At 38.7% G+C, this 23,683-nt stretch overlaps 1 protein-coding gene across 1 annotated transcript in view; it reads left to right on the forward strand.

Annotated features, from left to right (window-relative positions):
• ARMH3 (armadillo like helical domain containing 3) overlaps window positions 1-23,683 on the forward strand; it is a 149,408-nt gene that overhangs the window by 33,803 nt on the left and 91,922 nt on the right. The window contains exons 16-20 of the mRNA XM_088131951.1: window positions 817-875; window positions 2,827-2,892; window positions 4,435-4,504; window positions 5,743-5,803; window positions 7,277-7,365. Of these exons, the coding sequence (XP_087988077.1) occupies window positions 817-875; window positions 2,827-2,892; window positions 4,435-4,504; window positions 5,743-5,803; window positions 7,277-7,365 (345 nt within the window). The remainder of the gene's footprint in view (window positions 1-816; window positions 876-2,826; window positions 2,893-4,434; window positions 4,505-5,742; window positions 5,804-7,276; window positions 7,366-23,683) is intronic.

Raw genomic sequence — 23,683 nt, forward strand, 5'->3', positions numbered from 1 at the left:
TTTTATAATGCAGCTAAGACTTGTCAAGGCAAGAAAGCTGTTTCAGTGCTAAAGCATAAAGCTGTAGCCAATAGAATGCTGCTAAATAAATACATCACTAGTATGTAACTGCAGTAATCTAAAGTCAAATGCTTGGCCTGAAGGAGTAATTGCCATGTAATCCCCAAGGATGTGACTTAACTGTAGCACCTAGCAGTAAGTCTCTCAATTTTGCAGTGAAAAGATAACAAGACTCTAAAGTATTGCAGCTCTCTAGGGCTGCTGTGTTCTGGAAAAAGAGCATTTTAGCTCTGTACAGCTGAATAGTCACATGTACTCATAGAGATGATTCAGATATTGCAATAAACCAAGGCCAAGTAAGGAAGTTATGGTTAATGCAGGTTGTAGTCTGCTTCCTCAACAGGAAAAATAAAGCAAAAGAGCTGTGTGAAAGTGCACAAAAATCATGCAATTCCTGGCTTATTAAAACAGGATTCATTTGGGTGGGTCATTGAAAACTCCGTACAGTATAGGGCAAGCAGCAATGCTGACTACTATTCGATGGTCAGGAGAATCATAATCTCTGTAACAATGGAAAGTATTAGTGCTGAAGACTGAAAAAAGGAGATAACTCCAGGGTTAAAAACAAAAATAAAAACCTTGTTATTATTGTGGGACCCCAGATAATACCTTTGAACAGTGCAATTGAAGAACCATGCTGGATAACCTCTTGCTCTGTTGTGCCTATGGGTTTCTGTAATTTCTGATTTGCGTATTTACCTTTTCACATATCAAGGAATGGTGGCTCATATGGGATCTGTTGACATTCATTTGCAGATGAACACCGGCTCCATAGTGGGAAGCTCTGCCTGATTATCTTAACTTGCATAGCAGAGGTAAGTTTCCCCTGTCCATATCCTCTGTCTCAGTAGCACATGTGGAAATCAATAACTTAGGATCTGTGCATTCCTTTACCACCACCACCACCCGGAAACTGAATGATAATCACTGCAGTTTAGAGAATTAACCACTTGCTGAGATTTGGCTCACTGAAAACATCTTCCCCTTCTGTCTACTATCTTTATTATGATAAAAAATGTTAAGAGAATAAATACTGGACACCACTTGTTTGTGTTTTTCAAGATATAAAAGGAGGTCCTTTTTTAACCTAACAAGGCAAGGAGGCTTGAGAAAGGGAAAATACAGACAGAAATGGCAAACCTTTGAAATTTAATAGTGCCTTCTTTCCATTTTCATGAGACAAACAGTATTTGTTCACATCCAGATTTCATAGACAGAATTACCTTTTCCAATTCATTCTGTATTGGCCTAACAGTCTGGTGATCTTCAAACTTGTTAGACTGTACATCTCATAATCCTTAGCCAGCATAGTTTTTTTTAATAATCTAAGACCATGGAAGCTACCAGGTCTTGGATGTTTTAAGTGGTAACTCAAGCTGCTATAAAACAACCATTGATTTCAGTCAGATGTTCACCATTAACTGCCACAATTGTCATCTGAGTTTATTGAAGTAATAATTTGAAAAAGACATTGATCATGTAGTCATGGATTATTTGATCATGAAATTGAATGGAAACAAATATTATATACAGCACTGTACAGTGTTATTTAGGGTCGATTTTGGAATTAATTTAATTCAGAATTAAGGTTGCAACTTCAGCAACAGGGTGGTTCTGATGGGTTTTGCATTATTTTATGAAACAGGTAAATATGTTTTTGTGTGAATTTTGTAAAACTTTTTCAGTTTCCTGACATGCAAATCAATAACAAAGGGGAGCAGAAACTAGTGACAAAATGCACATTAATGACATACTTGAAGTTATTTATATTTTGAGCTGGGATACTCAACTAGATTGACTATATATTTGAGAGAGGCTGGATTGGAAGAAAATGAGTGTGGTTATAAATTGGAGGAAGAAATATCAATGACCTTCATTATGTTGATGACATCGCTGTGATAGCTGAAGGTGCAAATAAACTTGAAACTTTAGTAATGAAAGTCAAGCACAGTAAAAAAATGGGACTAAGATTATAAAGAAGACCAAAGTCATGACAACAAGCACTGCAACCAGCCTTAGAACTGACAATGAATATATTGAAGTGGTGGATAGCTTCTGCCTTTTAGGACTGAATATCAGCAGCAAAGGAACCAAGAAATACATTGCATACAAGCACTTGGTAGGGGAGCAATGAAACCCCAGGAAAAGAGACTCAGACACTGTGATATGTCTATACCTACAAATATCAAGCTTGTGAAGGCAATGGTTTTCCCCATTACAGTCTATGAAAGCAAAATTTGGAATTTGAAGAAGCAGAAGAGTATTGATGCTTTTGAACTTTGGTGTTGGAGAGGACTCCTGAGAATACCATAGATTACTAAGAAAACAAACAAATAGATCATAGAACAAATCAATCCAGTGTTTTCACTTGAGGTAAAAATGACCGGGCTCAAGTTATATTTTGACACATTATGCAAAGATCCAGCTCTCTTGAGAAATCTATAATGCTGGGAATAGTGGAAGGAAAGAAGAGGATGACCAGCAGCAAGGTGGGTGCATTTGATTACAAGGGGGATGGGTATATCATTGGAAGACCTGAAGGACTAGGTTGGGACAGATCATTCTGGAGATCTATCTGGGTGGTTGCTAAGACTTGGCAGCAACTTGAATAATCATAATCAGTCAACTAGAAGAGGAATACATTTGAATCCATCTGCCAGGACTAACATTTACTTATTGTTTCATTCATAAAGGCTGTCTTTCAATACTGCTTTAGTGTTAAAATGTATGATCTTGCTTACTTTGGTTATTTTTCTTTTTCCATAGGACCAGTATGCTAATGCTTTTCTGCATGACGACAATATGAATTTTCGTGTAAACCTCCACAGAATGGTGAGGGCGCTTGATCAGGAGCTCTATTTGGTCGAAGTCAAATAAGAGCCTTAGATTCTTTCACTTTTCAGCTTGGTTGTTTTAATGATTTGGATTTGATGTTTCTCGGCTGCTTTGTATTTTAATTTTCATAATGTTTGTAATTGTTTTTATTTTATTTTAATTCTGTTCACCACCCAGAGTCACTTGTTGAGATGGGTGGCCATATAAATTAGACAGACAGACAGACAGATAGATAGATGCTTCAGTATTAAGCATTTGCATGATGCTGATGGTAAATATCTGAAAGTTTCCAGTGAATGTCAAGTGTACCTGGTGTTCTGTGCTTATTTTTCTTAATCTTCCAACCCCTGCCTCCAGTACTTGCAGTATGTAAGACTGGCTCATAATCATGGTTAAGCAGCCTCATCTTAATTTCTTGAGTGATTCTGGGGTCAGCTTGCAGAACACAGTGGAGAGCAAGTTGGAGTGAAGGAATGAGAGACAACTGGATCTGGGGAGATATTGGGGAATAATATATATGTATGTATGTGTGGTATTTTTATATGAGGATGAAGCTGTGTTAAGATGAAATGGCTGATGCAGGCAGCTGCTACTCCATGGGATTTTTTCATGGCTTCCCAGCTATTTCAATGGTTGCTAGAAGGTATCACTTCCTGCTATCTTTAACATTTTTGGAAGCAGTCAGGAGACTTACTGACCCCATTCATTTCTTTCCCTATTTCATCCTATACCATGTGACTGCAGGAGGAGGAGAAGGTTAAAAATAAAATGAAGAAAGAGTGGGAATTCCTAAAGCAGCCTCATTTTTAGAGCAACTGTAGGATTTAATTTTGTTCCAGCAGCAGCAGACAGAGAAAGTTAAACCTTTGTTAACACTCTCTCTCTGGTATTCTTACAACACAACTGACAAAAGAAAGTGAGTTTAACTATGAACAACCCTGGGCTGTTTTGAATTAATCTAATGTCCTCTAACTTAAGCACTGACTGGGTTATATTAAAGCCTCCCTGAGTCAGCTAATCAAAGGCAGCCTGTATGTATCTTGTCTGAATAGATGCATTCTTCTGTCTTTCCAGCTGATAGATAAAAGCACAGTGAACAATGATTACATGAAAACCTGTCCAGCTATCTTAGTATTTTCTTTCTGCAATGGCTGGTACTGCAGTTGCCCAAGCTGAAATAATGGATATCTAGTTTTTTGCTTAAAGCCTAATTGGCAAAATGACTGCTGTGGGACTGAAGAGGATATCAGTGTCTGCAGGGGAAGGGGCGGGAAGTGAAGTGAAGTAACATGCATCGTGATGTTATAACAGAAACCCCCAAATTGCATACTTGTATCTGACATCAGGATGCAATAAAGACTGGGTTTGCACAATGATGTCATGTCCATGTCATGATTTTTCCATTATTGTGACCAGCTGTGGATACTTATATGAGAGGATGAAACCATCCTTTCTTGTAGCAATTTGATTTATATGGAAAATAGTTCTGGTAATCATTGCCTTACATTTTCTGACTAATTCATCTTCATGTATTTGAAGCCTATGAGACACAGGAAGAAAGCTGCTGATAAGAATCTTCCCTGTCGGCCTCTGGTTTGTGCAGTGCTGGGTAAGTACCTGCCAGATTTCATCAACAGCTTCTCCAAAGGTGGGGGATAAAGGATTGGTGCAGGAAGGGAAATATTTATGACCTAATTCTGAAATGCATTTCATTTACCAATATAATATAGTCCTACCTTTCCTGCCTACTGCCCCTTTCTTCTTATGTAAAACAAGTTTTCATAGACAAATCCATCTGAAACTGGCTGCAATGTGATGGAATACATTTATTTTAAAAGACTTTCAGAAGCTAATGGAGTATCTATTTTGTTAACTTCTTTTATATATGGGGTGAGTGCTACATATAAATACAATTAAGTATAGAAGGCTGTATGGAGGACTGAATGCAAGGATCCTTTAGGACTCTCTCTGTTTTGCAATTTTTTGAGTACTGACAGACAAAAACTAGCAAAATTGTTTGGGTTACCTTATCAACTTAGAATAAATATACTTTGTATATTGGAGTAAAATATTTCTGAGTGTAGGTGATGTTGTAAGACTTAGCATACACGAACAATTTAAACTGCTATTGAGATATTGTCATTCATTCATGTATATGTATATGTATGTGTATGTATATGTGTATGTGTGTGTGTGTGTGTATGTATGTAAGAAGGAAGGAAGGAAGGAAGGAAGGAAGGAAGGAAGGAAGGAAGGAAGGAAGGAAGGAAGGAAGGAAGGAAGGAAGGAAGGAAGGAAGGAAGGAAGGAAGGAAGATGGAATTGCTGGGCATGGCATTCTTGCTCCACTAGGAAGATAATCCAGTTGAAGCAGTGTCTTGGAAATAGTGAGGCAATGCCAGTCTGATGTCAAAGAACAGTTTTGTACCTTTCTCTGTGGCCTTTCTCTGTGGCCTTTCTTATCCTCACCTTTGAACAAGCTGCAGCTTCTTTATAATTTACTCATCTATGGAACAGCTACTTCACACTTTCTGAATACTGAATAGCTTCTTTAATCAATGTGGTTATGGGAAGAGGTCTCTCCTACCTTCCAAGTTACAGTTATATTTCCTGCCCCTTAAATAATTCCTTACTGCAAAAGAATAGGAATGGGCTATAGGATTTCTCTCTTCCCAGCAAGTATGGCTTGGAATCATTATACTTAATTACATTATGTCTAGGCAACTGTTAATAATGGTTATTACTAGCCAAGAGTGACATAACTTAAAATTTTCAGTTAGAATGGCCACTGATTATAAGTCCTGTATCTTTAAACAGTTGTGGTGATTTCGGTATCCCTTTTTGGCAGATCTGATGGTGGAGTTCATTATAACGCACATGATGAAAGAATTTCCTATGGATCTCTATGTGTGAGTAACAGCTAGATGAATGGGCCATGAAACAAACATACATTCAGCAGCTATCATATTATCTTGTTTTTCTTGATTAGCCTGAAACTCTGGTTAATTTTAAGGATTCTCCAAAATTCCAAATGAGATGTTTCTGTTCAGTCCATCAAAAAATTTTAAAAAATGAATTGCATCCCCCCTTTTCTTTTCTAAATTACTTAACAGAATATGATAGTTGCTTATCCTCAAAGGGAATGGTGTGGTGGGTTACAAACCATTGTATGTAAAAAGTTAGGGCCCCCTGGTCAAATTTTATAGTTTTAATGAATCCTTAAGTGAACAGAAGCTGACACATCCTCTCCATGGTACAAAGTTAAACATGACATCTTTCTGCAACTTGGAATGCACACTTACTATTTATGTGTAGATTGTATCTATTCAAAATAAGGAAAAGTGAATATGGCAGGTGCAGATGTTTTGACAGCCTTTCATTTAGTATTTTTTTAATACCAACTTTGGCAGAAATAATAGCTTCCAAATGTTTCCTGCAGCTTTTATTTTTGCTTTTGGAATTTTTCCCACTCTTTCTTGCAGAAATCCTCTAGTTCAGAAATATTCTTAGAATCTTTGCATGTATTACTTGTTTGAGATACCCCACAGATTTTCAATAATATTCATATAACATAATTTTAAGCCATAATGAGTGATTCCTATATCACATTAAGCCAAAATGAACAAGCCACACTACAGTTTAGCATTATGTGTGAACCAGGGTGAGCTCATAGTAATGCTGAGTATATGATATTGTAATGTGTTAGAGTGCTATAGCTTTGAAATTTCTATGAGTTCACATAGATTTTGTTAATTCTAAATGGTCTGGTTAATATAATGTGCTAAGCCTCGTTAATTATGATTTATTGAATAAACTATTATTAAGTTCAGGGAACATGCTAAGTCATAAATCATGATTTACAAGTATTAGTGGTTGGGTTCATGCAATACACAAAGCCAAAATAATAATAATCGTATTTTGCATTTGGTGTAACATGTGAACCCAATCAATATTATATCCAATCATATTCTTGGTATGATTGATTTGAATTCCAAATTTCAAAAGAAGCTCTTAAACACGTTTTATTTTTATTTTTCTTGGAACTTAGGTTATTTATATAGAATGTTACCGAACTATAAATTTCAACCTGCTTCAGATTTCCAGCTAAATACCCCAGAATTTAGTAATTCCACATCTACCCCCTTTTCTTATTTCACACATATCAGTGGGCCTGCAGGTATTCTGAATATCCCATTCTGCTAATTTGACTCACCATTTTATAAGCAATTGGGCATATTAATTTGTTTCAACATTTCCAGCCTTGACCTTACTAGCCACAGTTCTATATGACACATCATTTATGGAGCTAGTTGTTGAAAATGTACATCACTCTCAATTCCATACTACTAATTGTGTTGGGGGTTCCTTTCTTTTTGCTCCAGATGCTGTATTCAAATAGTACACAAGCTGCTTTGCTACCAGAAGAAGTGCAGAGTGAGGCTCCATTACACTTGGAGGGAACTCTGGTCAGGTACGTTCTTAGTCTTATAACTTATCATTTTTACTCCTTCATAGGCTCATTGTTCATGGTTTTAAAATGAGTGTTAAATAACTTACTGCACTGATCATTTATACCACATTTCAGTACTTGATTGTAGGTGATCTCACCTGAAAACATAATTTGGAGAGTCAAGAAAGTAAATTAATTCTTTTAAATTCCAGCTTTGTTTTTTGTTTATGCTGAGACTTTTTTCCATACAGAGAAACCTTTTTATGGGATCCACATTCTAGAACAGAGATACTGTAGATATTCACCTCAACACAGAGCTATCATTTTGGTAGCAGCTCTGTGTTGGGCTCTTTTTCTATGCGTGTTTTAAGCACACTGAATCTGTGTTCTGACATTGTAGGAGGAGAGCCATGTTAGTCTATGGTGGCAAAAAATCAGAAGAAGTCTAATAGCACCTTTTCCAACTAATCAATTTTATGAAAAAGCATAAGCTTTCATGAGCTGCAGTTCACAATAGTTTTTGCTGTTTCATAAAATTGGTTAGTTGGAAAAGGTGCTACCAGATTCCTTCTGATTTTGAGTTCTGTTAATGTGCCATATTTTCTGCTCTCTTATTGTTGGCAAGATATTGAAAGATATGGAAAACTAAAGAGGGATGTGGGTGGTCTTTTCATAGCAGCTGTGTCAAACACCATGTCCTGGATGGAGGTTTACAAGTGAGATGGGGGATATGAAAACTTAATTGTCAGGGATTGGCTTGTATTTTGGAAATGAAATTGATTGCACCAGTAGGTTTATCTAGTCTCTTATTCTGTGTCATTGTTCCATGTTCTGCCTTCACAAAAGTCTCTCATGTCTAAATTTAAGTTTTCTCAAAAAGCTTGGGCATCCTACATATGTCTAAGGAACTGTACCTAATACTTATAGCTTAGGTTTTCAGCAAATTTCTTCCTGGTAATGCTGTTGGAAAGCTTTGTTGAATATTTTTAAAAATACTGTGGATAGCTAGCTAGCAGTCTCCCTTATTGTGACAATGTACAGCTAGAAGAAACTGCTGCCATTGTCTGATCCCACATCGGTTATTAAATATTACCTTTTGTGACATGTAACATTTAGCAGGTTCCTAAATGTATTCTATGCAGACTGTGATATATTAATAAACTGGCTACTAATGAATTGGCAAGATTGCTGTCAGAGCTGATGCTGGAACTAGACTTTCTGGGAGCTCTGTAACTGTTTCTGTAAAAACTTCTACCTCAGCCTCCTACTCCCCACTACCCTCTGTTAGTTGCCTTAGAATAATGAAATAACTGATAAAATAATGTTGTATCACATAGTTTACATCTCTTAAGTATTACAGAAGCATAGGGAGATGTGGAGCTGCTGCATTTAATGCCACCTAAGTAGTTTTTGCAAAATCTAATTCCAGGTTGAAGCTAAGTGGATGTTTACTTTACACAACAAATATGTGGGGAGTATAGAATTATGAAATGATAGGATTTAATAGCCATAGGAGAAAAATAATCTGTACCTATATTGTTAATTACACGTATGGATTGTGCTGGCTTTCTTCACAACTACTTAATTACGAAGAATCAAAGCACTTCATAGCATTCATACTGGAGTGATGGATGGATAAAATTCTGACAACTTAGTTACCACAATGCTCATTAGGCCTAACGTTGAGTCATTGAGTCTAGTTCAGCCAAGAAGACTCTAGATCAGAGATGATTGATTTTTGTTGTCTGGATGGTTGCATCAAGCTTTGCATAGTACTGAAGAAGAGTCTTCTCCTATATCTACCTACCTTGACCCTAAGATCATCTAATGAGGCCCTCTACCAAGTTCCTCACCAAAGGAGGTGAGGTGGGCCTCTACAAGGCGGGGGAGGCGGAGCTTTCTCTGTGATGATACCCCATTTGTGGAATTCCCTTCCCAGGGAGGCTTGACTGGCATCCACACTAGCATCATTTCATTTACAGGTGGAAAACCTTTCTATTTTCTCAGGCTTTTAACTTGCATTGATTTGTGTTTTAATTGGATTTTAATGTTTATGTGGTATTTTTATTTTGCATTTTATTGTATATGTTTTTATTCAATTTGTATTTTTTATGTGATTTATCCAGAGAGTTTTGGATAAAGTTTAAATAGATAAAGGTTGAGAGCTACACCCCTCCACCAAATAAGCTGCACATTATACAACCATCACTATGCCTGAAGTTAGAACTAGGTGAATTTAGGATATTGTGGACATCTGCAGCTAGATCTTTAACTTGTCTGACTAAGCATGTTGTGTAAATCCATCCTACTTGTTTATAACAGGAGCATTCAAAACTAGAGTTTTATAAATAATTAATTAGTTAATTATTGATTGTAGTGATCTTGTACTGTATAAACAGATTCATATAGTGGGAGAAATCAAGGGTTTATCTAGACCAAAGTAATTTTCTAACCACTTAATTTTTGTTCCTGAATTCATTCAACATTGGAATGCAATTAATTTTAGCAATAGTAATATATTAGGAATAGTATATTACTATAATTAGGAATAACATCTTTGATTTTAATGTGTGACTTGATTTGTTCTGTAACATTGTACCTTGCATTCTCTCTGTGTTCTATTATCACAAACCTAATAATAATGTGATACTTAATTTTTAAAGAATAGTGTTATTTTTGTGCTGTTTTTTCCCCTTTACATGGAAAAATCTTTGTAACCATAAATATAATTTATAAAATAACTAAATAAGATTGAGAACAGATTAACCTGCTTTATTTTTCAGATCTGCTTCAAAGCTTTTTTCCATCTTACCTTGTGCTAAGAAATTAGAAAGATAATTATTGAGAAGAGGGCCTTTTTACTGATAGAATCTCATATGTTCTCAGATTACTAAGGCATGTTTGCTAATGTATGTAGATCTTTTCTATTTACTCAGGCTTTTAAAAATTGTATTTCTGCTGATATAGCATATTTATTTCTATTTAATAGTGTTTAAAAACCAACTATTTTAACTGTAATGTTACAGTTTTTAGTAGATTATATTGAGTAACTGCTGGTAATCATAACAACAACAATAAATGTAATAAATTGAATAAATGTTCTATGCATTTACCAAGGCATAGAACAAAACAAAAATATAATAATTACAAGTCAATACAATACAATGAAATTAGCTCAGACACCAGTAAAGAAATATTAACACTAAAACAACTAACAAACAGTACATTTAAAATAACATCCTGAAATAGAACTGAGTATATATTCATCCATAATAATTTAAAACTAATTTTAACCTGCAACTGTTGCAACCCACATCAACTAGACTTCATCCTAAAACACTATGGTCTGGTAGTCCTTCAGATTTGAAGACACACTGTTGTGCAGTTCATCTGTGAATACGGAAGCGGCTCTGCGGTTCCAGTCTGGAAGCGCAGAGTCTAGCACAATGGAGGCACTGGAAGTCCATTGTTGCAGTAACTGTGGGTGTTCTCCTGTGATACTGCTCATGGTTTTCTATAGGTTTTTGCCAGCGCTTGTCTTCAAAGCTGGTGGAGGCCTCATAGCACAGGGCTCGCCAGTGGGTTTTGTCAGTAGCTGTAGCTTCTAGGTCCCTTGGCTGGATGTCCCAGTGGTGTAGGATTCCTTTCACAGTCTTTGTACCACTTGCATGGACAACCTCAAGGTCTCTTCCCAGACTCAATGACATTATAGAGCAACTGGCAAGGCATACGGTGGTCATCCATTCTGATGACGTTTTACACCCACTGCATCTGGGCTCTAATAATCAGGGATTCGATGCTGGTGGACTGCGTGATCTAAGATCTCCAGGTTGGAGACATAGTCTTGCCAACGAATGCAAAGGATGAAGTGAAGAGCACACATGTGAAATTTCTCCAGTTGTTTGAAGTGTTGTTGGCACAGAGTGCACGACTCACATCCATATAGGAGAGAAGGGATAACCACAGCTCTGTAGACTTTCAGCTTTGCAGAGATAGGGATGTTATGTTGGTTGAGCACTCTAGTACGCAGCGGCCGCAGAGCCTGGCTGGCCTTGCTGATCCTGGAGTCAAAGTCTTTGTTGAAAGACCCATCACTCGAGATAATATTTCTCAAGTATTTGAAGCTGTATACATTTGTCAGCTGGGTGTTGACAACAGTGATTTTTGGTTCTACGGGGTTGGTATTTGGCATGGGCTGGTAAAGTACTTCAGTCTTGTTCAGGCTGATAGTCAGGCCGAAGAGCACAGCAGTGTCTGAGAATTTGTTCAGCATCAGCTGTAGATCACTGTCTTTGTGCACCAGAAGCACACAGTCATCAGCAAAGAGGGTTTCTTGAATGACTTTATGGAGGCACTTTGTCCACGTGTTCAAGCAGTGACGGTGAAAGAGAGAGCAGTCCAATCGGTACCTGATGTACACTCCCTCCTTTACACCCTGGACAGCACATGGCAACATGCAAGCAAAGAACAGATTGAACAGGACAGGGGCTAGCACACAACCTTGCTTTACCCCATTGGAAATGGCAAATACAGCTGATGTATCACCATTGTAAAGGACTGTCCTGTCATTCCATTGTGGAGCAGCTGAATCAACTTCACAAATTTCCTCGCGTATCCATAATATCTCAAGAGACCCTCCCTGTTTACAGTGTCAAATGCCTTTGTCAGATCAATGAAGACAGAGTAAAGAGATTTGTTCTGCTTGATGCACTTCTCCTGGACTTGCCTCATGGCAAATATCATGTCTGCTGTTCTCTGTTCTGGTCGAAAGCCACACTGCACCTCTGGGAGGTTCCTTTCTGAGACAGTGACAAGTCCGGTCAGGAAAATGTGGGCAAAGATCTTGAGATGGACAGTAGTGAGATATTGTCAGGCTCACCCCAAGAACGACGATGAAACAGTTCAGTCCAGTACAGTTCCTTTATTTGCTTGCACCCTCTAGACAGAATCTCGCCAGACTAACTCTACACTACAGCAGCTAGTGGATATACCCCGTGATACTCTAGGGGAGGCTAGTCTAAACCTCTTCGTCTTCTCACAGTCTTGCTGCGGACTGAGAAAGCACTTGTCTTGTCCCCCTTTCTGGAATGCACTACCTCCCTCCTGATAGCCTTGATCTCCCATACCAGTCTCCTCCTCGCAGATACCTTCCATTACAGATATCCCTGTAGTTTCTGCAGTCTGACTTGGTTTCCTTATTTTTATAGAGAGCCATGATGAGAACATCACAAAAGTCATCAGGCGTCTCTTCTGTGGACCAAATGTCTTCCAAAATGTCTTGGAATGCCTGTAAGACGTTTGGGTCTAGTGCTTTGTAGATTTCAGCAGGAATGCCATCTTGCCCTGTTGTTTTATTGGAGTTGATCTGTGAGATTGCTCTCTTGATCTCATCAGAGGAGGGAGGCAGATCTAGGCATCCAAGTCTGGAAGCTGAGGAATCAGTAAGGCATCAGGATCAACTGTGGACAGCCTATTGAGTAGATTGGAAAAGTATTCAGCCCAGTGGTTTTTCAGTCCTTCTTGGTCTTTGATCAGGCTTGATCCATTGGATGACAGCAAGGGGGAGCTTCCTGATTTAGAAGGACCATAAACTTACTTTATGGCACGGAAGAACTCTCTGGTGGCATGCATGTCTGCATAGCATTCCACCTGCTCAGCCTTTCTTTGCTACCACTTGTCCTGTATTTCTCACAGTTCTGCCTGCACTTTGGACTGGAGGTGCTTAAACTTGTCTTTCTTTGAGACAGGTGATGGATCATTCTGCCAGTCTGCATAAGCCTTGTTGGCCTGGAGGACTGCTGAAACGGTCTCGTGGTTTTCATCAAACCAGTCTTGATGCACCCAGGTGTTCAGTCCAAGTACAGTTATTGTAGTCTGCATGATGATGACATCTTTAAACTGCGTCCACTTTTCAGAACAGGTTCCTATAAGTGGTAAATTGCCGAAGAGTTTTTCATTAAGTACATCTTGGAAGCATTGGACTTGGCTGGAACTTGCAGTCGGTCAATGTTGAATGACTTTCTGAGAGTCCTTGGTTGCTTATGATGTAAAGGGGCTATGTGCAGGTTGAGGACCAACCGGACCAGCCTGTGATCTGTCCAGTACTCAGCACCTTGCATGGCTTGGGTGATGGTGACATCTTTAAGGTTGTGCTGAGATACTATGACATAGTCAAGTGGGTGCCAGTGTTTGGACCTGGGATGTGTCCAGATTGTTTTGTACTTGTTTGCAAGTCTGAATAACATGTTAGTGATGCATAGGTCGTGTTCGGCACACTTTCTCAGAAGCAGCAGGCGGTTACTGTTTAGGTTTTCCCACCTCACGTCTCCCAAAAATTCTGTCCCAGTTGTCTCTGTCTGTCCCCACCCTAGTGTTGAAGTCACCCAGAATGACAAGTTCGTTGCTGGTGGGGGTTGTTCGAATAATCTGGTCCAGGTCCTCGTAGAAACCTTCCTTGTCTTCATCTGGACTCATGAGAGTTGGTGCATAGGTGCTGACAAGGGTGATATGCTAGCATTTGCTGAGAGAAAAGTGGAACTTCATAATAAATCATTTATTCCAGTGGGTGGAGTAGAGATGTTCTTCAGCAGAGCAGTTTTGATTGTAAAACCTACTCCATGAGTCCTGTTGTCAGTCTGTGGTTTCCCTTTCCAAAAGAATATATATCCACTCGCTGCTTCCTGTAAGAAACCCTTGTCTGCAAGCCTGGTCTCATTGAGTGCAGTGATGTCAATGCTATAATGGCAAAGTTTGGCTGCTATGAGTGCTGTTTGTCTTTCAGGCCTTGACACCTTATTTCTATCCAGCAAGGTGCAGGCCTGAAGATAAGTTTTCTTTGATCTGTTTTTCTTGATACTTGACCACTAAGGAGATGATCTGCCAGCTGTGGTTAGCTAGTCAGAGATTGTGGGGCAGGCAATAATTAGGATACCTTTTCTAACCCCCTCTCTCATGTGAGGGTGGGCAGTGCTATCCTAAAAAGGTCTGCCCAGTTGCCCTGGATGCTGCTGGATATCTCTGCTGCCCTAATCTGTCAGGGCCTGGGTACTGAGACAAATGACCACTGGTCCGAGGGCCACCCATGTGCAGGTTTGTGACTACAACTGCCTGTGGTCATCTCCACCTGTTGCTTTGCCACTCCCCCATTACCGCAGGGCTCACCAAATTAGGTTTCGACTGAGATGAATTGCAGATGAATTGTAGATGAAGATGAATTGCACAACAGAAATCTGTGTGTGATTGAGTTTTAAGTGGAACAGCCGTTGCACAGGGGCAGTCCCACTCTCTCAGCATAAAAGACCTTAATCCAGTGGCATGGACAGCCATTACGACTGGAGACTTCTCCTGCTGCAGTGGATGACCAGGATGTCTAAGTGCCTTGTCATGCTCTTAGCACTCCACAATGCCTGCTGGGCCTGCCTTCTTGACCATTGGACTGTTGATCAGTCTCTTCAATATGTCAGGGCCAGACTTCACATGCTGGGATAGACAAATCCCCTGCCTTACCTAGTGTCGATGACCCATTGGCTACCCTCACCTGATTTGGCCCTTCTGCTGAGATGATTTACTGGGGTGTGGCCAAGCACGTGTTACATCTACCTGGAGCCACAGGTGAGAGCTGAGCACCAGGTAGGGACCCAAAGTGAATGAGTGGCCTTAAAAAGGGCATGGCAGCCCTTCCACCAGAGGTGCTACCCTCTCTGGATACCCCATACAACTCCTCTAACACTAATCTAATTTAAAAAAAAGATTTTTAAACCCTTCTTACAGGCTCATTCTAGAACTGCAGGACTATGTCCATAAAGGACTAGAACCTGGGAACATGACCTTAGAGGGAGGAACAGGAAGAAGGCTCTGCTTAGAGCAACATAAAGAGGGAAGAGAATTATAGGGAGAAATAAAGGCAGACAGATATTGGTGAGGGATTGTGACTAGAGGCCTTGAAACAAAACAACCAATAGTTTGGTGTGGCTCAAACGGGTCTTGCTTTGTACCAAGACATGAGAGTAGTGTTCTGGTCTAAGGTCAAGAGACAGAGAGAGGAATCAGGAATATCTGCCAGGAGAGTGACAGTCATTTAGGTATAAGACAACCAAGGTACTCTACATTCTCCTCTGTTAGAAAAACCCCAGATCCTTCAAATGTTTATCAAGTGAATGCATAAGTTGAAGTGGGAAGGAAAGGAAAGGGAACTCTCATTCTACAAGCAGAAATTTATTCGCATAATTATGGGACTAGTTCATCGTTTGATTGTGAATTGCTTTAGATATTTTATTCTAATCAGAAAGCAACATTTAACAATTTGGAATAAATAAGCAATGTGTCATCATAGAAACTATTTTGGCTAGCCTGGGTATTGACTCTGATATTTTGTGCTGGCTTCTGAATCAGCAGAATTTTCAATCTGTTCTAATATTTCTCTGTCAGGAACACACATTTGTATGATTTCATGGTTGGTGCTTCGCCAGACTGAGAGAGACAGAAACAAGAGAAAGCCAAAGAGGGTATGGACAACATAGTTTGAAGCATTCTAGAACATGATATTTAGCACATTTCATGTAATAAAGGGTATAATTAAACCAGGACTTCCATTAGTTTTATTGTCTTCATGGAAGTCCAGTATACCAGATTATCTATGAGGTTGCTGGTTCAGTTGCATTTTATATGCAACAGTCAAGTATCACATCCAGGTATGCCCATTTCTTACACTTATATGGTAATCCATAACAAAGGTATCTTTTTCCTGCCTCTGATGTTATATGACCAAGTAAGTCTTAGCTTTAGTTTATAGGACATGTTGGGATGTGTTGTTCTAAAATAAGTTTCTCAGCTCGCCTTTCACAAAATCCCTTTGCTTTCTTGATCAATTGACAGTCAGCCTGCCAGTGTAAGCTGTATCCTTCCTAATTGCCTGCCATCTCTCTGGATCTGTGAAAAGTTGTGCTTGGGAAGGTTTGATGCCCTTGTTCATAAGAAAGAAGCTGATAATCTGGTTTTCTCCATAGAGGATGTGGCTGATACTTTCCTGTCATACCCAATTTGTAAATAATCCCCTCTCAGTCCGTGTGTTTGAACAATCTTATGTAGCAATTTGGGGTTCAGTGTAGCTAGTTTTTGCACCCTGGTTAGCCAACAAATCCCTACTGTTCCTTTAGGGGCTTCATTTATTTCTGCAGTCTTCCTACTTTCTGCCTTTTAGTAGTGGTTGTCTTAACAAGTGTAACATGCAGGCATTGGAATGTTAACTTTAGAAAACTTAAGAAAATTCTCCCATTAGTAGGGCTTTAAGGACATTCACAACCCCCTTATTAGAAAAAAGTGAATACTTATGATTACTTTAACTTATTCAGCATGTTTTTTCATAATGATTGTGTGGATCACAACAAACTGTGGCAAATTCTTAAAGAGATAGGGGTACCAGACCACCTTACCTGTTTCCTGAGAAATCTGTATGTGGGCCAAGAAGCAACAGTTAGAACTGGTCATGGAACAACTGAATGGTTCAAAATAGGGAAAGGAGTATGACAAGGCTGTATACTGTCACCTGCTTATTTAACTTATATGCAGAGTACATCATGAGAAATGCCAGGCTGGAAGAATCACAAGCTGGAATTAAGATTGCAGGGAGAACTGTCAACAACCTCAGATATGCAGACGATACCACCCTAATGGCAGAAAGTGAAGAAGAACTAAAGAGCCTCTTGATGAGGGTGAAAGAGGAGAGTACAAATGCTGGCTTGAAACTCAACATTAAAAAAACTAAGATCATGGCATCTGGACCCATTAATTCCTGGCAAATAGAAGGGGTAGAAATGGAAGCAGTAACAGACTTCATTTATTTGGGCCCCAAGATCACCGCAGACGGAGACCGCAGCCGTGAAATTAAAAGACGCTTGCTTATTGGGAGGAAAGCTATGGCAAACCTAGACAGCATATTAAAAAGCAGAGACATCACCTTGCTGACAAAGATCCGCATAATCAAAGCTATGGATTTCCCAGTAATAATGTATGGCTGTGAGAGCTGGACTATAAAGAAGGCTGAGCGCCGAAGAATTGATGCCTTTGAACTGTGGTGCTGGAGAAGACTCTTAAGAGTCCCCTGGACTGCTAGGAGGTCAAACCAGTCAGTCTTAAAGGAAATCAACCCTGACTGCTTATTGGAAGGATTGATAATGAAGCTCAAGCTCAGATACTTTGGTCATCTAATGCGAAGAGAGGACTCTTTGGAAAAGACCCTGATGCTGGGAAAGATTGAAGGCAAAAGGAGAAGGGGACGGCAGAGGATGAGATAGTTAGATAGCACCACTGAAGCAATGAGCATGAAACTGAGCAAACTCAGGGAGGCAGTGAAGGACAGGAAGGCCTGGCGTGATATGGTTCATGGGGTCACGTAGAGTCAGACACGACTTAACAACTGAACAACAACAACCACAAATCACGTTGAATTGATTTTATTCATTCAATTTACATGCTGTCTTTCTAGCTTTAGCATGAGCTAACGCTGGCTGATTATGATTATTAAGAAACAAAAAAGAGTTTCTAGTACTCATTTTGTTCAGGTAGTTGAACAAAATTCACAGCATTGCCTGTTCAGGATGTTATAGTGGAGAGATTCTGTTAGGTGTTCTGAATGTGTGCTTGATCTTCCAATCAATATGCTTGCTTGCTTATTTATTTATTAAATTTATATGCTGCTCATCTCCCCCAGAGGGTGACTCTGGGCAGCCTCAGGAATAATTTTGCTTTATTTTATCTAGTTTCTGTTGAAGACTGTAGAGTTAGAAGAATATTAAGGCAGAACTATTCCAGTCTTTTCAATTAAAAGTCTTCCCTCTGTGGTCAAACCCTTTTAAGTGAAAACCTCCAACTTCATTTATTTCTGCCTGTAATTATGAACAGCAGTTAATTCACCTTTATTTTGTAATAGCACTGTGTATATTTTATATTGATCAACTTTTTCAGGCTTCCTCCCTTCTGAGTATCTCTTTCTTTTAGCCTTGTAAATCTGTCTTTCTAGCCAAAACTTTGTTACTTTTAAGTAGGTCTTCTGAGCCTTTTCCAATTTGTCTAATAAACATTATTTTTTCTTGGAAGCCGATTAAAATAGAGACCTTTTCTTGAGAAGCCTGCTGGTAGATGATGCTAAAAAGAGTTGTTCCTTATAATTAATTAATTTGATTTCATAATTAACCTTTTTTTAGTTTTCAGACCTATTAGCCTTGATTACTGCTTGTTATTGTGCTCTTCAGTGAACATTTATAGGAGATATATGCCCTGTGACCTTAGTCATCCATTTTAATGGGATTACTGTGTTATCCGTGGGATCTTGACACTTCTATCTAGACAGAAGTGGGTAAATTTTTAGAAGCTACATTTTATGTTTAAAAGAATAGGTCCTAGATTTTTATGTTTCTTTTCTTGGATTTTGGAGTTTTATCTTTATTTTTGTTTTCCCTACCTCTCCCCAGCTGTTTTAAGCCTACTTTAAGACTTTCAGTTTTTATGTGTTTCTTGCCTTAGAGGCTAAAAACTACCCCACAAATTTTTAGTTATTGTTGTAAGAGAGAGAAAATATAGTGCATTTTTAGCAGTATTTAAAGATGATGCTTTCTGATTCTATGCATGTCTCTTTAAATACCTGGAGATAGTCTCTCATTGCACCCAAATGGTCCTTCTACAAGAATAATCCAGCTGGTGTCCATGGCAACTTGCTTCTTGTGCTTTAGCTTCCATCTCTTGACCTGGCTAGAGCGCAAAACAAATGGTACCACTTGAAGCAACCAATCTTAGTGACACATTTCAGTTCTGACCTTTCTCCCATTGTATTTTATAGGCCTTTCACTGATCTTTTACTTTTTCATGGAATCATAGAGTTGCAGGCAGCCATTTAGATCTCCGAGTCCTCCTATTCAATGCAGGAATCCTCCCTTGGGGATTTGTGATCTGCTTTTTCTCAACATTCGGGCAGAACCTGCCTTCTTATAACTTCTTTGCTATTGTATGTCTTGTGCTTTCTAACACTTGCCTTTTTGAATAAGATGGCAAATAGCCTTATGCTTGGAATTTTTTTCCCTGAATTTTAAAAATCTAGGATCATTTTATAAAACCTGCAATCACTGTGGTCTTCCTTCCCTCAGCCTCTTCTCAGCTGAAGTGTTTATTACTAAATCATGGACAGAGTACATTTGGGAAGATTTCTTTTTTTTTCCAACAGATGAGTGTTGCCTAAGGCAAGAGCTGACAAGATGTGAGTTTTGAGGCATAGATTTGGTAGAAACTTTCCAGAAACTAGCTTCCTGCTTTGCAACTTTGTATTTTCACACATCAAGATGTAGGACATCTATTTGAATAAGAACTCTGGAATCTGATTTTCAAGATGCACACAGATCTTTCCTCAGGATTTTGTGAGGAAGTTGATAAAGTTGCATTATGAGATATAGCACTCAATATCCTAATACTTAATGTTAGCTTGCTTTACCCCCAAGGCTCACTACAGTTATAATTTCTAGCATCTTTCTATACTAAATATTTTCAGCAGAGCTTTCTATTTGACCTGCATTTGACTACTCCAACATAAGTCCTAAAATTTTAATCTGATGGTTAGAAGAAAGAAGCAGGAAATACTTCAGGGGTATCCTCCTTCATTCTGCTGTATAACCTGTCTTGAATACAGAAACTGTATAAATTACTCTATTTTTCTTTTGTGTTGTCCATTTATCAGTATAATGTAACAAAATAGTAGCTTCATGCTACTAAGAAATGTGATCTTGATTTATTTCAGTTTAGAATGGCATTGCAAAATTAGAAAAGATAGCAGCTGACAAAAGAATATTACTGTTTTCCCAGGACATTTTATTGAAAGGGACAAGACCTCAGTGTTGCTTTCCTGAATGGTGGGTGTTGAGAGGTAGTATATACTGCTGGGAGACTAGGAAGAATACCACCGAAACACTATACCTCTTTTTCTTATGCTGGTTCATCTCCTGAAGCTCCTCTGATAACCAGTTGACCCTCCGGGATCCATGCACTTAGACAGTCCACCAGGCATAATCCAATCCAAGGCCATTATTGCCCTCTCATTCCAAGCAGTGATTATGGCCTCAGTTGAACGGTGTACCAGAATCTCAGGGACAATGCCAAGCTTTCTCTGGAACCCTACTGGGTCCATCAGGCACCTGGCATAGACTGATCAAATAGATCCAACCTCTCTGCAGTGGGGTGTACCTCAAAGAACTCTAAGGAATAGGTATATATCTTCAAATGTCTATTACAGAATAGTCCCAACATAATTAAGATTTGAAGACACCATTCTTGTGGACTTAGTGAAGAATAGAAAAAAAATGTGATGCCATTTCTCTTTAGAAATTAGGAAATGCCTTTCAGATGCAGTTTAATGTAATCCAGTCTTGTTGGGCGGTTGTGGAAATACACTTCTATTCCTTATGTTCTGTTCCCAGTGCCTCTACCTCCTATAAGCTTCAAGGAGGCTAAAGTCATGGAAGAGACTTTGAGCATGAGAAACCTACTGTTTGTACCCTCCCTTCTCTGTAAGAAGGAGTAAGTAATTGCAAAAGGAAAAGAGGGATCGTACAATGGTCTTTCCATTCACCATAAGGTTTTACTTCCACCTCCAAAATTTCAAAGCACCTATAGTTCCTAGTTCTACAACATACTTCTATCTATCAACCTGCTTCCAGCAACTATCCAGTAGACAGAAGTCACAGGCAGATAACAATTTGCGCTAATCCAGGAACGGAGAAGTTTTGTCACATGAAACTTCTGGATATAATCCTTATTATGAAAGGACATTGTACCAAAGGGATCTAAGGTCCTTGCTTTCTCCTGCATAAAAAAAATGGAATATGGAACATTCTAGGTCCTTGGCTGAATGATTTGACAGTGACTTTTTAAAGCTGAACCAGTGAATAAAACACGTATCTACTGCTGGGAGAAGTTCCCAATAAATTGCTAGCACAGAGACTCAGGGCAGCTGTCTTAGTCCAAAGTAGTGATTGCATGGGATGGCAGCGTTTGCCATGGAAGCTTAGTTACCTTGGAAACGTGTTTTAACTGCATCTTTGCTATATGGAGAGCCTATTTAGAATTGCTGCTTTGCTTTGAAGTCTGATGTCTTTAAGCACAATGTGAGCAGAAGTCTATTTTAACCTGAATCAATATGACATTAAGGCCTTATCCACAATCCTAAGAATTTAAATCAAACTGGGCATATTGATGGGAAGAGCATACAGTGCTCTGAGTGACAAATTAATATCCTTTATCTATTTGTGCAAATTAATGCTGCTGTGAACACACTATGCTCAGAGGATGATATTTTGTTTTATACATGTGAGGATGAAGTATTATAGTATTTGCTAGTGATTTTCCAAACTCTCAGTTATCACAGTTGTGCCTGTCTTCTTGGTTATGTTTACTTAAATGATGTTTTGCATGAAGATGACTTACTAAATATTTTCTTTGTCAGATCATTACCTGATCTACAGCAATATCTACATGTTTATTTGAACATGGGATCCTTCTTATCCTCCCACTGCCTTTTCAAATAACTTTTGATTGCCTCTCAGTATGTTAAATACTTTTGAAAACTCAGAGAACACCAATAACTGTCATTACTGTGGCTATTTGTTTCTTATTCCTCTTGTCTTCTTTCATACTTCCAATTATTAATGATCAGTGGCTGAAATCCATTCTAAATAGCTAAATATGCATGTGTAATGAATATGTTTTTCTGTGCCCTGCATATACTGAGTTTTTTTAATCTAGCTATTGTCCTGTTTCTGACCAAAAACACAAAATAGGTCCTGACATATCCAAAACTTCCAGAGAGAAAGTATTATTCTTAAACAAACAAAAATAAAACAAGCAAAAAAACCCCAGAGCAAACAAAAATAGTGAGCCACAAATGAACTCCTTGACAGAAGCCAAAAAGTTAATTTATATTCTCATGTTTGCCAAGTCAAGATTATTTACAATTCTTTTAAAGAGACAATACACTGCAGCCATCTGTTAAGGTATGTAAAAGTACTGTTAAAGTAAAGACAAATCAGCCATCAATAGAAACATAGAGATAAACCACATTTACACATCATTCAAAAGAGACAATAAAAAAGCTAAGAAGGAAGCAAAAAGACCAGAACACATCCTCTCCAGCAGCCTACACCCAGATAAGCAGGGATTAACACCAGACAATCAAGCAGAAAACAATACCCTAATCAAGGAACTACCAAGGAGAAAAACACACCCCCACCAACACTGGCAGGGTAAGTTACTGTACATAAACAGGGAGCAAATCCCAGATTCACTTGCACTGATGATGCTACCTGGTCGGGTAATGAAACGTCTGCAAGCAAACAACCAAGTTCAGAGAGCACCAAGGACTTCACAGTAAAGAATGAGTTGAGCTGGCTAACTTTAAGCCAGTTTAGGCTCCCTGTTCCTCATGGGCACATCAGGCACTAAAGGCAGTAGAATATGTTTCAAAAACAGTTGCATAAATTTATTGATTCAAATTTCCAGTACAATTTCCCCTTTAATGTATCTCTCAAGTCTGGTACAAACTGTCCAGAGACTATCACAGCTGACATGCAGCTTTCTCAGAGGAGCAAACAGGGAGGCAACTATATCCTAATAGGTTGAACTAGTAAAAATATGCTTTATTGTATTTCTGCTAGGCAGGCTGCAAACTTAGGTTAGTGTAAATTCAATCCTCAAGAAAGGATGAATAGCAGCTCAGAATGACAAATGGAATAGAATTATTTCAACTCATCACTCAGTCCCTCCATCTACATAGTATTCCTCCTCCCATAATGCTTGGGCAAACATAATTTGCCACTAGAGGGATGAATCACAAGACCATATCTGCCATTGATCATTACACTGCAGAGATAGGACAGGCAAGCTGCCACTGATATCTGAGCAAAACTGCAGTAAATAATCTGTGTCTTTCCCCCTCCAACCCAGTTTACTGTATGTTTGATTTATACTGAAATGCTAACAGCCAGAACTTAAAGATATTTTGGTCTCCTTTACCCTTATAAGGACTGCTGTACCATCTCTCTCACTCATACATAATGTGCATTACTCATACTAGCAGACACAATTTGTAATCCTGAATTTTGTATGTAACTGTCCCTACTCAAGAATGATTCAAGCAGCAGAGTTCATAAGTTTAGGTGCAAGTTTAAGAAGGGTTGGTAGCCTCCCTCCCATAGAAAGAACATTGATGGAAAGATGTTAGTAGATAAAGTATGTTGTTGGAGAGAAAGTTGAGTGAGGAGATGAATTAACAAAGCCTTATTCCTCCTCTCTTCTTATACTACTC

This window comes from Python bivittatus, unplaced genomic scaffold (assembly GCF_059951505.1).
Source record: "Python bivittatus isolate LINGU-HERP-01145 unplaced genomic scaffold, Pbiv_v1 ctg000980_np1212, whole genome shotgun sequence".
NCBI lineage: Eukaryota > Metazoa > Chordata > Lepidosauria > Squamata > Pythonidae > Python > Python bivittatus.